Source organism: Rosa chinensis, chromosome 7, assembly GCF_002994745.2.
Source record: "Rosa chinensis cultivar Old Blush chromosome 7, RchiOBHm-V2, whole genome shotgun sequence".
Classification (NCBI taxonomy): domain Eukaryota; kingdom Viridiplantae; phylum Streptophyta; class Magnoliopsida; order Rosales; family Rosaceae; genus Rosa; species Rosa chinensis.
In genome coordinates this window covers 45,840,087-45,857,235 of record NC_037094.1, presented here as the reverse complement: position 1 = coordinate 45,857,235, position 17,149 = coordinate 45,840,087, and the positions used below count along the sequence as shown (strand labels likewise).

Genomic DNA, 17,149 nt, shown 5'->3' with positions numbered 1-17,149 from the left:
TGTTATTTGGGAATCGGCATTCCCATTCCAATTCCAAGTTAGATGGAAGGCTTAACTTAACTAACCCATCTCAAACTATTGAAAGATCAAGGTAGAAAGATAGTTACCATCTACTAACCAATTACATTGCTAATGTCAACTGCATCGTGTTTACCAAAAATGAAAAGTGGTTCAACAGTTCATGCAACCAGTGCCAATATGTACCACTCCAAGCCTTCCGAACAGCTGATAAAATATATGGTAGGTCCATAATTATCTAGTAATTATTCCTCTAAGCTTGCACTTTTGCTTAACCTTTGTGTTTATTTATATTTATATATTTATTATATTTTCCTTATCATCCTAGGAAATGATGGAGAAGCTTGGAAATTGTTACGTCCCATATCTCAATTTACCGGTTTTACTAGTCATTTGGACGGTAAACGACAATTACTTTCACTTTTTACTTTGTTTCAGTACTTTTAGTGGACTAAAAAGTTGACTTTTTGTTTCGTTCCTTATTTGAGAAATTTTTTTTCACTAAAGTTGTAGAGGATGTCAAACCGAGTTCGTGGACACGCGGTACTCTCAAATCGGAGTTCCTATATGAAAGTTATGGTCAGAAAACTAAAATTACTGTTTCGGGAAAATTTACTATAAATAACCATTCACCTTCGGCAAGTTTCATTTTCGGAAACTTACCCAAAGGCTCAGCCGAAATTCTCTCTCCTGCAACCCGGAAGTCCCAACCTGACCATTTCTTCGCCACCCGGCCACCAGACTACTCGCCACTGTGCAATTCGGACTGCTTCGTCGCCCTTTGGAAGTCTGTGGTGGAGATAGGGGTCGATTTGGCTTGTAGAAAACGAATCGAAGCAAAAACCAGTTTTCGCCGTTGTTCGAGTCGACCCGGTCGTAACTCTTGATTCCGGCCACCTTTAGCAGTGCTACCGGTCAAGTTTTGAAGCTCTGGAAATGTATAATAGCGTCTTGATCCGATTTGAAGTGTAGAGGTCGAATCGAGGATTTGAAATTTCTAGGGCTTCAAGGTAAATTCCGGCCGATTTATGCCTTTTTTAGTGTGGTAGTTGTAAAGGTTGTTGGACTTGATGAGAGGAAGATTTTGGAATAGGTGGTTTCACCCAATTTGGGGGTCAGAGAAGGCGGACAAACACCACCACTATTGGTGATGCGTGGGGCTGATTTCGGCCTCCTAATTGGGTTGGTTGTAGCGTGTAGAATTTGTAGAGATGAAATTGGTGAAAATCGGAGGAAGTTTGATATTGATTGGAATTTCCAAAGTTTTGGATTTTCGGGTTATGATTCGAGGAGACCCATTCCTCCAAATGCTCCTGACGGTATGATATTCTTTCCTTTGAGTTATTTCTTGTTATGTTTCACCTTGGGGACGCGTATCCGGTAGAGGACAAAATTTTTATAAGGAAGGGGAGGTTGTTACTTCTCATACCACGATTTACTGGTTTACTAGTTTGGACGGTAAACGACAATTACTTCTACTTTTTACTTTGTTTCAGTACTTTTAGTGAATAAAAAAGTTGACTTTTTATTTTGTTCGTCATTTGAGAAAATTTTCTTCACATAAGTTGTAGAGGACATTAAAACGAGTTCGTGGACATGCAGCACGCTCAAATAAAAGTTCATATGTAAAAGTTATGGTTAGAAAACTAAAGTTACTGTTTCCAAAATTTTACTATAAATAGCAACTTTCACCAAGGTAACTTGCCATTTTCAGAAATTACCCAAAGTCAAACTGAGATTTTCTCTCCAGCCAACCCATGTAGCAAACCTGACCCATATTCAAAACCCAGCGGATTCCGCCACCCCAGACAATCGAACTTGTCCCATCTAGAGCACCACCTCACGCGATCCCCTTTTTGGCTTCATCTTTCATCGCCGGCCGGTCCAAATCATTTAAATTGGGGAAGAGAGAGAGAAGCCTAGCTTACCGCCTCGTCCAAATCAGCATTACCGGTCTTCACCGCCATAGAAGAGCAAGGAGGTCGCAAGAGAGAGAAAGATAGAGAGAGATCTGTGATCTGTGATGTAAGGCGTTGCTTTTGTTAGGTAAAAGGGCAAAATTGTTAGGGATGAAACAATTTGTAGATGCAAGTGGCCTTGTGTGTACAAGAAAAAGTAGGTGGCCTTATAACTAATTAATGTTTCAAAATAACACTTATGTGTAATTTTCTAAAGACTTAAATTGAATATGGAAGTCCTTAACTCCCTAAGGCAACCAGTGGTTATGGAGTCAAACAATAAGTCTCTAGCTTGAAGCCTCACATGGTATAAAATGGGTCTTTCTAAATGTACCCAGCAAATATTTTGGAAATACCCACCCAAACAAATTACATGTACCAAGCAAATCAAAATTCCAGAATAGTAAACCAATCGTACATAGTAACTATGAAAACCTTAAAGAAGTACATGCTGACGATAACTAAGAGACTATGGTTCACCACACATTGATTCAAGCTTTGACAGGACTTTAAAAAATTAAGGAACTCAAGTCACATGAAGACTAATCATACTATTATGCAATATTCCTAATAGTCTTAAGAAATTTGCTAGGATTTGTTAAGGATTATATCCTCTTTCGTGACCTTGTGTTGGATCCCAACACAAAACTTGAATCACAACGATGACCCACACGATAACCAAGGCTCTCCAAATAACATAGAAATCCATTCCATAAACACCAGTAAAAGGCCTCGTACTTGATTCCTAGATCAATGTGCTCCTAGATACCAAAGCCAAAGCAACCAGTATCACTAAAGTTCTTTCAGAGCAACTTGTATTTCTTGACCTTCAAGCCACTCTCCAGAAGAACGCTTGGGATCTGGGATTCTGGGTGCACTCAACCAAGGGAGATAATCGGGGTTTTGCTGGGTGTGAGTTTTGCCGGGTTTAATTAAAAGTAAGGGTATTATTGGAAAAGTTGCTAGGTGCAACTAGAAATTCTATGTTTTGCTCGGTGTAAATAACATGTTAGGTCTACATAGATATTTGCTTAGTACATTTAGAAAAACCCTATAAAATTTTGAGGAAATTACCACTAGCTACAATAGGCTAGTGTTTCTTCACATGCGCAAGATTCATAGCTTGCAGCCCATGCGGTCAATTTTAAGAGTAACGGCCCATTTGCAAAAAATGAAAAGGCCCATCAAGTTCTAATTAATTACAAAATTGCCACAACCTTTACTTCAGATTTCTCCCAAAATAAAACTCGTAAAATCTATTTCTCCCAAATCAAAACCCTCTCTTCCATTTTGGCGAAACTAGGCGGCAAAGCAAGACGGCGAAGTCAGTGTCGAAGCAAAGTAGCGAAGCTAGGGTTTGGTCTCGGCATACAAATCCATCGTTGTGCAAGGCGGCGAAACTAGAAGAGTAGAAATTTCTCCCAATCTGTAAATTTTCCTTTGAGTAAGGCAGCGAAGTTAAGGTTTGGTCCCGACCTACAAATCTACTATCGAGTAAGGCGGTGAAGCTAGAGATTGCTCCCGATCTGCAAATTTTTTGTCAAGTATGGCAGCGAAGTTAGGGTTTGATCCTGACCTACAAATCTACCGTCGAGCAAGGCGATGAAGCTAGGGATTGCTCCGAGTCTACAAATCCATCATCGATCAAGGAGGTCAGCATTATTTGAGATCAATAGCTTTAGTATCTGAGGTCATTAGCTTTACTTTATGAGATTTGTTTGTCATGATGAAAATTGATGAGTTATGTGTTTAAGAATAGTAAAAGAATAAATTTTATGAGCTTATTGAGAGTCACCAGCATTAGAATGTTGCAATATGTGCAATCTAGGATTACATGGACCCTCTAAAGATTCTAGCTTTAGTTTCAAAGGATCAGTAGCTTTAGCTTAATGATTTCATTAACCTTATGTTTATTGCAAGCTCATTATTATGTTTATTTCTGAGGGTCGGTAGCTTTAGTTGATTTCATTTGTATGTGTAACTCTATGCATATTACAACCTCATGTCTATATTTAATTTTGAGGATCAATAGCTTTAACTTCATGATTGCATAAGATATTCGACTCAGATTGATGTTATTAGGATTTGACATGTGAGTCGTGAAGCAAATAGTGCAGCGGATAGAATTGCTCACTTTGCTAGGTTAGATCATACTATTGATCTTACTTTGGAGGAGGCTCCGGGCTTTTTGCAGGATGTCCTTTACGAAGATAACTGTAATGCTATTAAGCATGCTCGAGGTCAAGGTATTACTAGTAAGCATGCTCGAGGTCAAGATATTACGTCCCCCTCGATGCGGCAAATAATTAATATTAATAACATAGGCGTGGGGATGATCCTCCCAGCTTGACTGGGTTCCAAACCCCATTATTAAAAAAAAAAAAAAGATATTCGACTCAGATTGGTATTTTGTTTTTCATCATTTTTCTGCTATTTTTCTTAGTAAAGGTTTTATGTGTTTCTTGCTATTATACAATTTTTGTTTGTTCTTTGATATATATATATATATATATATATATATATATATATATATATATATATATTGCCCTTTTTTACTGAGGTTAATGAGGGTCAATAGCTTTATCCTTTTAGAAGTGCTTGTTTGTTCTGATGGAAATTGATGGAGTTCTTGTTCTTGTTTTTTACTAAGCTTATTGAGGGTCAATAGTTTTATCCTTTAAGAAGTGTTTATTTGTTATGATGAAAATTGATGGAGTTCTCATTTTTTACTTAGCTTATTGAGGGTCAGTAGCTTTATCCTTTGAGATGTGCTTGTTTCTTCTTATAGAAATTGATGGAATACTCATTTTTTATTGAACTTATTGAGAGTCAATAGCTTTATACTCTGAAATGAAAATTGATAGAGTTCTTGGTTTTCATTGAGCTTATTGAGGGTTAGTAGTTTTATACTGTGAGATGTGCTTATTTGTTCTGATAGAAATTGTTGATTTATGATGTATGATTTAATTGTTGCTATATATTTTCTCAAATGAGTGGAGTTAGGATGAATCAAAGTAGCAAAATGATCACAAAATAGAATAGTTGGTTTACTAAACTATAAATTATTCATCTGCTTTGATATTAGTATCGAAGCTACTGCATGTCATGTAGCTTTAGCGAAAGTTAATACTTACATGAAATGCAATGTGTATTTGCTTCATAATGTTGTGTATATTTGATGCAATATGTATTTACTACTATATGTAATGTGCTTGCACCAATATTTCTGTCAGATTTTATTTCACCTACCTTACTGAATGTTAGTAGGTTTAACCAAATGCATACATTTACTTACATTTCTTTATCATTTTTCATAGTTTGATTGTGGAGCATATATATCCTAAACTATATAGAACAAGTTGCTATTAACCAAGAAGTCAAGGATAGAAGTGTTTAGGAGACAATGTGCTACATATTGAAAAGAAAATCAAAGATAGCCTCAAGCATGAGGAAATCCTACTGGAGAAACTTCTTCACCATGAGAAGAGGTGAAATTTAAAGCAACTTGTATGTGAAAGCAGTAAAGCCAGAGATAAATGATGTAGTGTTCAAGTTTCATATTATAATAGGTATGAATAGTTTTTGGGATTACTATATAAATGAGTTGTTTCTCAGAAAAACAGAGATGGAATGTAGAAATATGATTTCTCGATTTGTTTCTTTGAATATTTCACAACTTGAAAAAAATACTTTTTTTTGTACTGTGATTAAGTAGATTTTAACCAGAGGGATATGTTCAAGTTTAATGACACATTTGGATATCCTAAATAGGTTCTTCAAGTCCATATATGTATAAAATGTCACAGAATACTCATTCATGAATAACTTGTACTCAAAAGGAAACAATAGCATCAAAAGATAATTATTCATAATGCTACTAATATTTAGCAGTGCTAATACACATTATCAAAATCACAAGGGCAGTTTCATAATTTAATTGTTAACAGAAATCATTCAAAAATAGAAAGAATCTTACTACAAGGGATTAGACCTCGCACATGGGCCTTGTGCATTACCGCACGGGAATTCAAGAAAGCAGGCCTGCTGATGGCAAATTATGGGCTAAAAGTATAGGCAGTGGTAATTTGCTATCAAATTAGTCCACAACCGATCGTTTATATAGTTATGCCTTTGGTTTGCAATTGTATCTGCTACAAAATTTGGTCATCCTACTTTGATTAATATACATTGTCTTCCCAAAAAAAAAAAAAAAATAAATAAAAAATTCCTACTACACAAGAAAATATATGTATGACTGGAGACAAAAAAAAGGTACCTAGTAGGCCCAAGTACCGAAACAAAATGAAGTCTTTGGGAGTTTTGGTGAAGCTCAAAGGATCACAGCAACCAATTTTAGTTGTGACTTGTGAAGTTGAGAGGATACACAGAATTGAAGACTTTTTTTGTTTCATCTTTATTAAAGAGGATCAAAGGATTTCACTCATATCCCCATAGTGACTCGAACCTATGACTTCGTACATAGGTAGTGGGTGCTCTAACCACTGAGCTAACACCACTTGATCTTTCTGAAAATGATGCGCAAAACGTCTTCTTCTTGCTTTTCTTGTTTCAGTAGCACAAGAGATATCCCATTTCTTCACTCTACCACTCTTCTTGTTTTCATCAACAATTACATGAGCAGAAGAAGAAGAGACCCAGCAAAATCAAGAGAAACCCATCGAGGGAAGCTCTGTGCCCTAAGTCAGAAGTCTTGAACATGCCTTGTAAGGTTTTGGATGAAATGTTCCAAAGGCGTCATCTGTCAACTTGTCAAATTGAAACACTATTCTACAGTCATGGCTTTGAATAATAGACCAATGTGTCTGATCGAAATCACTTCTAATGTTTATACTCTTATCTATTATCATTAGTTCTTCTGCCATTTAAATCAAATGGGATTTAGCTTTTCAGTCTTGGGACAATTCTTCAAATTAGGTCTTCAACCAGGTGTCACCACCTACACTATAATCAGTGGGTTTGTTCTCCACAATAGAGTAGGTGAAGCAGTAGGGATTTTCAGCAAAATGCTGCATGGAGATCATTGTGTGCCTGATGTGGTTACTTTCAGCACAGTTATAAAGGGACTATGCATGAAGGGTGACAACAGTGCAGCTATTCAATTGCTCAGGAAGATGGAAGAAAGAGGTTGTAAGCCCGACATAGTCGACTATAGCACGATCATTGCAAGTCTTTGTAAGGATACACCAGTTATTCACCTTTAGTGTCTTGATTAAAATGTTGATCGTGGATGGAGGGGATGGTCGGGGAAGCCAAAAGTGTGGTTGAAATGATGATCCAAAGAGATATTGAGCCTAATGGATGGTTATTGTTTGCGAGGAGAAATGGATAAGGCAAGAAAAGTCTTTGATCTAATGCTTAGCAAGGGCTGCATGGTTGATTTTCGTAGTTGTAAGTTGTAGCACATTAGCTAACTGGGTTTTTCAAAAAATGCTTTGCAGGGAACTTGTTCTTGATACCATTACTTACAGTACTCTTATTGACGGTTTTTGTAAAGCGGGAAGAATATAGGTAGCAGAAAAGTTGTTCTCTCAGATGCAAGGTTATGGCCGACAACCTGCTTTCAGATCTTCAAACTTACGGCATTTTACTTGATGGGCGATGTAGAAACAACCCATTTTCAACGGAAATGGAACTGCTTAGAGAGATGGAAGAGTACAACAAAAGTTGGAAATAGATATTATAATTTACACCATCATCATTGTAGGTTTTCTCAGGTAAGGATATCTTTACCTAAGCTTATGGAACAGATTTCCAGTTTTTGGTCACTTTTCGATCACATATTCACATCTTAACCGTTTAGTTTTTAAGTCCTAATGTATAGATCATTTGTACAAAATTTCATCCAAATTATTGAGGAAAGAAATCCTCCTTAAGTTGGAATCTACGTTGTCATGATCTTCTGTATCACACAAGTTAATTAGCAGATTTGTACTACCATAATTAGTCCTACAATTGTGGAGTAGGAGATGTATACTCCTTGTATAAAAGCTTGTAACCCTATTCTGTAATAATTCGAGTGAATACAATATCCTGCTCAATATCAAAATCTTTATGGTATCAGAGCAATCGCACTTGAGAACCTAGAAACCTATAACACAAATACCCTATGGCAGGTGACGAAGAAGAGAAGTCCCTTGATTCAACAAGCAAGGGCTCGGAGACTTCCAAAAACTCAGCACCATGGGAGAATACAAACCACCCTCTTTTCCTCCATCACTCAGATCAACCAGGAGATGTTCTTGTCTCACAGCCACTGATGGAAGACAATTACATCAATTGGGTGCAATCAATGACTATGGCACTCACAATCAAGAACAAGAAGGGTTTCATAGATGGAACCCTCACAAAACCAACACACAATCTTGATGAACAAAGGCAGTGGAAACACTGCAATACTCTTGTTAAAACCTGGCTGCTTGGTGTGATGTCAAAGGAGATTTCAAGCAGTGTCATTCACTGCAGAGATGCAAGAGGTATGTGGTTAGAACTGAAGGAATGCTTTTCTCACACAAACACGGTCTCCTTGTTCCAAATAGAAAATGCCATCCATGAGTGTGAGCAGGGTACCACTTCTGTCACGTCTTTTTTCACAAAGCTCAAGGCCTTATGGGATGAAAAGGATGCATTGTGTGGTTTTCCTCCTTGCAATTGTGAGCTGCCTTGAAGTTAAGGCCTACATTGAAACTCAGAAAACCATGAAGTTTTTTATGGGACTTAACGAGAGCTATGCACAGACACTGAGCAATATTATTGGCATGGATCCCCTTCCTTCTTTGAACAAGGCCTATGCAGCAGTGTTACGGCATGAAAAACAGATAGCAGTGTCCCAAGTGAAGCCGACAGCATCATCTGAAGACTCGACGTTCTCTGTTAAGAGGCATGCACGTGATTTCCAACTGACAGAAGGAGAAGCCAAGTTTTGCGAAAAGTGCAACATGACTAACCACAATAGCAAGAACTGTAGAGCACATCTCAAGTGTACCTATTGTAATGGTAAGGGTCACACTCTTGATTATTGCCGTCACTATGCCAATAATGCCTTCAGACGACACATTTCTGTCGTCTGACATGTTTCAAGTTTTTTAGACGACATAATAAACTAATTGTGTTGTCTGAATAGCATGAAAATCCACACTAGTTCATTTTTTCCAGCTTTGAAAAATTCAGACAACAGATAACTATACCAAGAAATTCTCACTTTCAATTGAAAAAATAAGACAACATTTTTATGTTGAAAAATGTTGTCTGAGTGAAATAGGGAAATTACTTCTCATTGTGTGTCCAAAAACCATTTTTTGTTACAACGTAAACTTATCAAATTAATACCCTAGCAAGCCCGTGTTATTCCCACAAAAACTCAAACCATCAAAAACACATTCTCTCGCGCCTAACTCTATCTCAAACCAGCAGCAACCCAGAGCAACAAACTCAGCAGCAATCCAATTTATAAAACAGTCTCTCTCTCTCTCTCTCTCTCTCTCTCTCTCTCTCTCTCTCTCTCTCTGCAGCCTTCAGCTTTGATCTTTTTCATTCTGGATCTGATTCATAGCCGCTTAATCTCGAGGCCCCGATCTATCGTCAGCTGAGGTTACATGTTGCTCGGGTTTTGGCAAATTAAAAACCCAAGCTTGAGCCCTTCGATCTCTCTTCGTGAAACCCTAAAATCCCATTCCTAGATGCCAAGTTATCTGCTGGTATAGGTCCTATCGAATCTATGCCTTATCATCTCCGGCAGAAGTCGCCGCTTCCTAAATACGAACCCAACTTTTGGTCAAATGCAAATAAGGGCACTTTTCTATTCTCATTGCAAAGAATTGGTATCCAAGACTATGAATTTCCTGGAACGAAGGTAAGGTTTTCAATCAACATCTCAATTTGCCCAGATAAATTCTTTATCAGTAATCTCTTATTTAGATTCCATGCCTTTGTTGTTTAAGTTTAGAACTTTGCCATTAATGTTGTGGATTTTAGTTTCCAAACGAAATCCCAGATCCATGTTAGTCAAAGTTCTAGGGTATTTGAGTTTGAGTGATGGAAGCCTGGTTAGGTTCCTTTATCTACCTCTCTCTTTAGACCCTTTGGCCTATGTCTATCAGATTCTCTTCTCAGATGATTTTGCAGTTCATTTCTTTTCTTAGAGAAAATTTGAGTTGGTAACATGGGTTTAAATGCTTGAAAATGCATTAAGGACATGATTTTCTTGCATCTTCAAATGAGTTGTGATTAATGATTTGTTTGTTAAGTGTATTATGTGATTGACATGGAAGGGATTAGGTAAGCATCTGGCGTACTAAGCCAAGTTTCAAGTTTCTTTTACAGTCAACTCTTCAAAGTGGGAGCCAAAACTCAAGGTTTCAATGTGTGAAACATACTTATCAACATTCCTTCGTTTTCTATTTGAAAAAGAAAATGCTGAAATAGATGAACGCTGAGTTATGGTAGTATGAATGAGACGTTTGAATAATGAATTTTGATGAGGAGCAGGCAAATTGGGCAATATGAGCTATAGTACTTAGTATCAAGATATAGTAAATCTGGAGCACTTATATAAATCTACTTGCAGGCTGAAGTATGCTATACATATGTAGTATAAAATGTGTTTGATATTCATACGTTTGTGGGGTTCACACTTTAAGCTGCTATACTGACAATTGTTTTTGTGTTCTACTATCTGGTGATACTTATCTTGAATTGATCAACTGCAGGTGGGAGGTTCCTGTTCCTCGTGCAATTGAAGTTATTTATTCTTCTTCATCTGGAGAGGGCACTGATCCTCGCTTTGTAAAATTGGCACCAGTATTTAGATGCTCAATGTTGAAGTCTGGTGACAAAAAAAGGTACACAGGATTACTGGATATATTCTACTTTTTGACAATGATTTGGAAGCATACTGATATGGGAAAAAAAATGGGTTGACCTGAAATTAAAAACATCATTTACAAGTTTTTGATATCATACAAAAGCTTCCCGAACATCATAAAAGGAGAATGAAATTCACACTCCCTAATTTGCAATCCACATTCCTTTCCTTTTTTGGTTGAAGTTCTTACCAAAACACAAAATTTAAAGTTACTGAAAAAATGCTGACAATAGCTGACAATAATAAGACACAGCTATTAGAATTTGGGTGCTGACAATAATAAGACACAGCTATTAGAATTGAATTACTACTTATCTTTCAAATTATGAAATTAAAATTGATGCACCTATGAAATTGAAATTGTTGTGTTTCAAATTGTACCAGGCTGATTCCACAGTCTCACTGGTTTTACCCTGGTCTACAGACCCAGGTATCATGCACAAGGCTGATTATCTTTTCAAACTTTTGTTGAAGAGTCCTGTTCCGGCACCTCTGGTACTCATGGCCGACCCCTTGTTATTTTGTTATAAATTAAATGATTTGAGCTACCAAATTTAATTTTTTGTTGTGATGGTCTTTCAATTTCTGCTTCTCCTGAATGATATACTAAATTATCATCTTGAATTCAGATGTATGATGTTGTGCTGCCTCGCATTTTTTCAATACCTGGTTCTTTTGTCGTATATATTTTGTTTATTTACTTATTTATATGGGTGCTGAACTTATAATTCCAGGCAATAGAGTTGGCACTCTTTGGCAGGAAACATGATCTCATCAAGCTTGGCACTCTAAAGGGTGGGATATGCAAAAAATATGGGATCAACAAGGTGTGTATTCCTAAATTTACTTCTATGTAACTCCTAACTTTTGTCTGAAGAAAGAGAGAGGAGAAAATAAGAATCATAAACAAAATTGTGCATCCTTTATGCCTTCGGGAGAATTCTGTGTAATTGTCATGTGTGAGCAGTTGATTTAAGCTTATCTTTAACGCAAAGCGTAGGGAAACAGGAATTAGTTAATCTGCGTAATTGTACTGGGACAGCTAGGGTGTTGGACTTAACATCTCTTGATTTGATATGCTAGATGATACGAAATGTTCAAGTCCTTCCTGATCTTCTAATATTTTGTGCAGGAGAAAATTGATATACTGCGGAGACGTCTCGAACGCTCCTTAAAGGTGTGGGTGAAGTGTTCTAAATCATGTCCTAGTGATTGCTTCTTTCTCATAGATGTTCCTTTAATTATTTGCAATATAATTGTGGTGCAGGAACTTTTTTGTGTGAAATGTTCCTTAAAGGTGTGTGAAGTGTTCTCGAACGTTCGTCTCTGTTCTTGTGGGTTGCTCAGTAATGTAGGGGAAATGTAGAATGTCCTTCTATGTTTGAAAATAAGTATTTGGTTTGAATATATATATATATATATATATATATATATATATATTCAACGGTTAAGATGTGAAAATATGATCGAAAAGTGGGAAAAAATGCCTATCCCTATAAAAGACCAAAAAAAGGGATCCCTTAGTGGAAGCCCTCTATATGTGTGTGTGTGTGTGTGTGGAATGTCCTTCTATGTTTGAAAATAAGTATTTGGTTTGAATATATATATATATATATATATATATATATATATATATATATATATATATATATATATATATAACGGTTAAGATGTGAAAATATGATCGAAAAGTGGGAAAAAATGTCTATCCCTATAAAAGACCAAAAAAAGGGATCCCTTAGTGGAAGCCCTCTATATATATATATGTATGTATGTGTGTGTGTGTGTTTGATTCTCCAGTTTTAAATACGGTTTGCTGTGTTGTTTGTAGCAACAAGGATGGAAGGAGCTTTGTCAATGGTGGAGTCATCTTTAGAGAAATATGGCATTTCTTGCACACTGAATCTGGTACGTAAGTTGTTACAAGTGTTTGTACCATATGTTGAGTTTGTATTTCTGATTTATTTACCTTTTTAAAATGCATATAGTTTGATCAATGACATTATTTATTACAAAGACGCCTGGTTTATTGCAAATATGAAATTGTTGTACAGATTAAGCGTACCGTGACTATCTCAACAACTGGAGCGACCAAAGAGTACCCCGATGCTCTTGAGAAAGCGAGGCATCTTTTGCAACTTTTGACAACAACTAATGTCCCCGCCATCTCGGGTACAAATTGCAGATCCTTCCTGTTGTTATTTTATCTGACAAGTAGTACGTGTGCTATCCTTCTGATGAATGTAATTCTTACCCTTATGAGGCCAACTGTTAACATGTAAATGATTTATAGCTGTTGCAGGATGAATAGTAATCAGTATTTGGGTGCTGACAATAATAAGACACAGCTATTAGAATTTAACTCTTTAAGCTTTATTTGGATGTTCCATGCCATACTTTGGTAATTGGTTTCATTAGAAGAAGGTTCATATCTTTCTGCTGGACATAAGATATTGTTATTCATATATTTCTCTCCTTCTGATAGTATTGGTATTATTCCTCAGGTACTATGACTTGAAGGTTGGGAATGGAACTGAGGCAGTGATAGGATCCCGGGTTGCAGTACGGTTGTGATCAAGTTAAATTTCAATATTTTGAGTATATATAATCAATACTGTCTCCAAGAATATGCCAATACCAAGTGTTATTAGATATCACATATTACTAAACTTCCATACTTGACTAGATACCAAATGAACCTTCGAGACATTCCCAGTAGGACCTTACTATGCTCGTAGCTAGTTGTCTGCTCAAGTATTCTCTCTTCCAATGTGTTACTTGGCTGCCTTTTAGGTCTATCTTCTAGATTCTTCCTATCTTCTTTTTACACTGTTTTACGAATGGCACTAATTGATACTTTGTACTATTATCCGATTCCATACCATGATATAGACATTCTGAGAGGTAAGAAGCCCTCACAGATCTTCTGGGATTAGAGTTGTTCATTAGCTGCATCCTCAAAAATCAACTAAGCATGTAATGGATACATTCTGTCATAGATTTTAAAGTAAACTTGACCTCAGATAAGATTGCTAAAACACATAATTAGAGTCTTTCAAATTACCAAAAATCTATGAGTAATTCAAGAGTCTTTCAAATTACCAAATATTTATATGAGTAATTCCAGTACAATGAATGCAATTTAACTAAGCATCTCTGTTTGCAGGTTCATTATGTTGCAAAGTGGAAGGGTATCGCTTTCATGACAAGTAGACAAGGATTTGGTGTTGGTGGAGGAACGGTAAGGATAGATTGGTGCTGCTCTTCACTTGTATATTTAGTACTATAGGTCATTCTGACAGTAATTTCAATTGCTGTCACTCTTAAACAAAAATTTAGGAACCAACCAATTTTATGCTCATAGAATTTAGTTCCCAGAATAACTATCTAGACCATAAACTGCATTACTATGTAGCAAAACAGTTCTGATTAGTAAAATTGAAACAAATTGAAACAGTTCTGTTGACCATGCTGCTGAGATTTTTTTTTATATGACTCCTGCAGTTCAGTCAGATTGTGTTAATCTTTTTCCTTGCTGTCCTAAATCTGAATTCCATGAAAATTTAGTATGTTCTACCTTAACATGTTTTCTATGAGTCTGCAAAAGTTCAAGTTCATGGCTGTACAAATGGACTTTAATAAATTCCCAAAGCTAAGTTGTTCATGCCTTAACATTCCAGTTCACTTATGTCTCCCTTTTGATGTGTGATGCAGATTACTTTGACTCTTTCGTGTTGATTTTACTAGGAGAGGAGAGCTTGCAGATCGCCATGTCAATTCCATATATATATATAGGGGCGGGTTCTGAAGCGGACGTCCGCACTTGGCTAAAGTGCGGACGGCGACGCAGCGGCGGCGTTCCAGGCTGCGACAGCGGCTCGGGGCTTGGCGGACGGAGGCCGGAGGCTTGGTGGACGGTTCTGGGCAGCGTTCGAGGTTGGAGGAGGTCGGAGTTGCAGGTTTCTGGGCAGCGAGCTCACCTGCAACTACAGGTTTCTGGCCAAGGCTGCAACCACGTCGCCGGCGACTCCACCGACTGCAGACCCGTCCGTCTGACCCGTGGCGTCTGTCCGGCAAGCTCCGCCGCTCCGTCGCACCCCGAGCCGAGCTGTAGCAGCGCCGTCCGCACTTTAACGAAAGTGCTGACGTCCTCTTTTGAACGCGTTCCTATATATATATATATATATATATATATATATATATATATTGCTTTGGAGTAATATTACTCTATAATTATTTGTTTTTGGGTTAGAAGTAGTCTAGTTTTGCTTGGTGTTCTCTTAAATTATGTTCTGAATTGGCTTCAAGCCTTTTGACTTTGATGATATAACAAGCCTTTTGTATTGTTCCAAAATGAATGGTGTCCATGTGGTTAACAATCAACACAAGATTACAACATATGTTGTCTCAACATGAAAATGAACAACTAAATCGTACCAAAATCTGTTGTTTCTTCTTATATCAAACAACAGAAGTAATAAGTTATTTATATTTCAAATGTGCTTCAAACAACAGAAGACTGAGTTTCTGACCTCAATCAAACTACACAACTACATGATTATATATAGTTATATTGTTTATCAGACAACATAAATACTTAAAACTGTGGTTGGAATACAAGACAAACGACATAAAATAAAGTCTTAAAACTATTTAGACGACAGATGAGCATAATTTACCCAGTTATAAGTGATTTTCAAACAACAATTAAATATCTTCAAAAATGCATTCAGACAACAGATTGTTAAACAAGCCTTTATTTTGGTAACTTCAGACAACATATAAATGTGTTCTTATTACATGTCAGACAACAGCAGTTTTATTAAAACTGTAGTTTGTAGTTCATTTGAACAACATTAGTCTGTCGTTGTATGTGATTATTTACGACAGAAAGTCCCAAATCCTTCAGTGTTGGGTTGTTCAGACGACAGAGTCTTGCGAAACTTCTGTTGTCTGAGTGAGGAAGAGACGACGGAGGATATTTGTCGTCTGATGCCGTAAGAGACGGCAGCTGGATACACAACAGATAATTTACATATCAGACGACAGATGATATCTGTCGTCTGAAGCTATTATTGGCATAGTGCGTAGGCAAAAGAAGATCATGGGAGAAGGCCAATGTAGTTCCAGAGCCAATCATGTAAGGTTGCTGAATGAGAGCAAAGAGGATGTGCCGACCTTTAAATTGTCACAAAGTGAATGCCAGCAAGTCATGGGGCTCTTAAGCAAACTCAAAATAGCAGCTCCTAATACCAAGGATGGGCAACAGTTATTAGAGATGTTGAATTCAAAGCAGCCTTCTGCCAATTTCGTTGGTAACGTCCCTAACTATGAGAACTTGTCAGGTAAAGCTTTTGCCCTCTCTCAAGATAATAACTCTGAGACATGGATACTAGATAGTGGGGCTAGTGATCACATAGTTTGTAGCCTTACATTCCTTACATCATTCCAATCCGTATCCAATCGAACAGTAAGGTTGCCTGATGGTACCACATTGCCAGTTTCTCACATAGGGACCGTCCGATTTTCTCCACATTTTGTCCTTCACAATGTACTTTGTGTCCCATTATTCCATCTAAATCTCATATCTATTAGCAAACTTGCTTTTGACTCCTTTTACATCACCGTATTCATTAAACTAGTTTGTTTTATACAGGATCTTCGATCGGGGAGGATGATTAGGACGGGAGCTGAAAGTGAGGGACTATACTGCCTCAACATGCCAAGGAAAGGAACATGCAATGTGGTGGAGACCAAGACACCTGACGTATGGCATCAAAGACTCGGACACCCATCCAATAGAGTATCTTCGTTGTTTCCCTTTTTACAAAATAAATCTTGCGATGCAAGTCATTGTTCCATTTGCCCTTTAGCTAAACAAACCAGAAGACCTTTTCCTTTGAGTATTTCATCTAGTCATTCTTGTTTTGATTTAATTCATGTGGATATATGGGGCGGTTATCACGTCCCTTCTCTCTCTAGAGCAAAATACTTCCTAACCATCATAGATGATTACTCTAGGAGCACTTGGGTCTATCTCATGCATCACAAATCAGAAGCACGAGCTCTACTTATTCACTTTATCAACTTAGTTGAAAATCAATTTGGTAAAAGAATAAAAGTTGTTCGAAGTGACAATGGTCCAGAATTTATGTGCATCGATTTTTATTCTTCCAAAGGCATTTTACATCAGACTAGTTGCATCAACATGCCACAACAAAATGGCGTAGCTGAGCGAAAACACAGGCACTTGTTGAACGTTGCTCGTGCACTTCTTTTTCAGTCACATTTG

General features: G+C 37.2%; 1 protein-coding gene across 16 annotated transcripts; it reads left to right on the top strand.

The window, feature by feature from the left end:
- Nucleotides 1-3,246: 3,246 nt before the first annotated feature.
- LOC112175959 lies at nucleotides 3,247-15,221 on the top strand. Of its 16 annotated transcripts, XM_040511673.1 has the most exons (12): nucleotides 9,012-9,846; nucleotides 10,703-10,833; nucleotides 11,240-11,352; nucleotides 11,592-11,684; nucleotides 11,990-12,034; nucleotides 12,125-12,191; nucleotides 12,689-12,765; nucleotides 12,912-13,074; nucleotides 13,151-13,281; nucleotides 13,362-13,435; nucleotides 14,024-14,098; nucleotides 14,572-15,220. In XM_040511673.1, the coding sequence occupies exons 1-9, from the start codon at nucleotides 9,773-9,775 to the stop codon at nucleotides 13,162-13,164; spliced, it is 777 nt and encodes a 258-aa protein (XP_040367607.1). In that variant the 5' UTR covers nucleotides 9,012-9,772; the 3' UTR covers nucleotides 13,165-13,281; nucleotides 13,362-13,435; nucleotides 14,024-14,098; nucleotides 14,572-15,220. The 16 variants fall into 16 exon arrangements, with proteins under 16 accessions (XP_040367618.1, XP_040367619.1, XP_040367605.1 ...); XM_040511672.1 differs by having other exon boundaries at nucleotides 13,362-14,098; nucleotides 14,572-15,221; XM_040511674.1 differs by lacking the exon at nucleotides 13,362-13,435 and having other exon boundaries at nucleotides 14,572-15,219.
- Nucleotides 15,222-17,149: the final 1,928 nt, after the last annotated feature.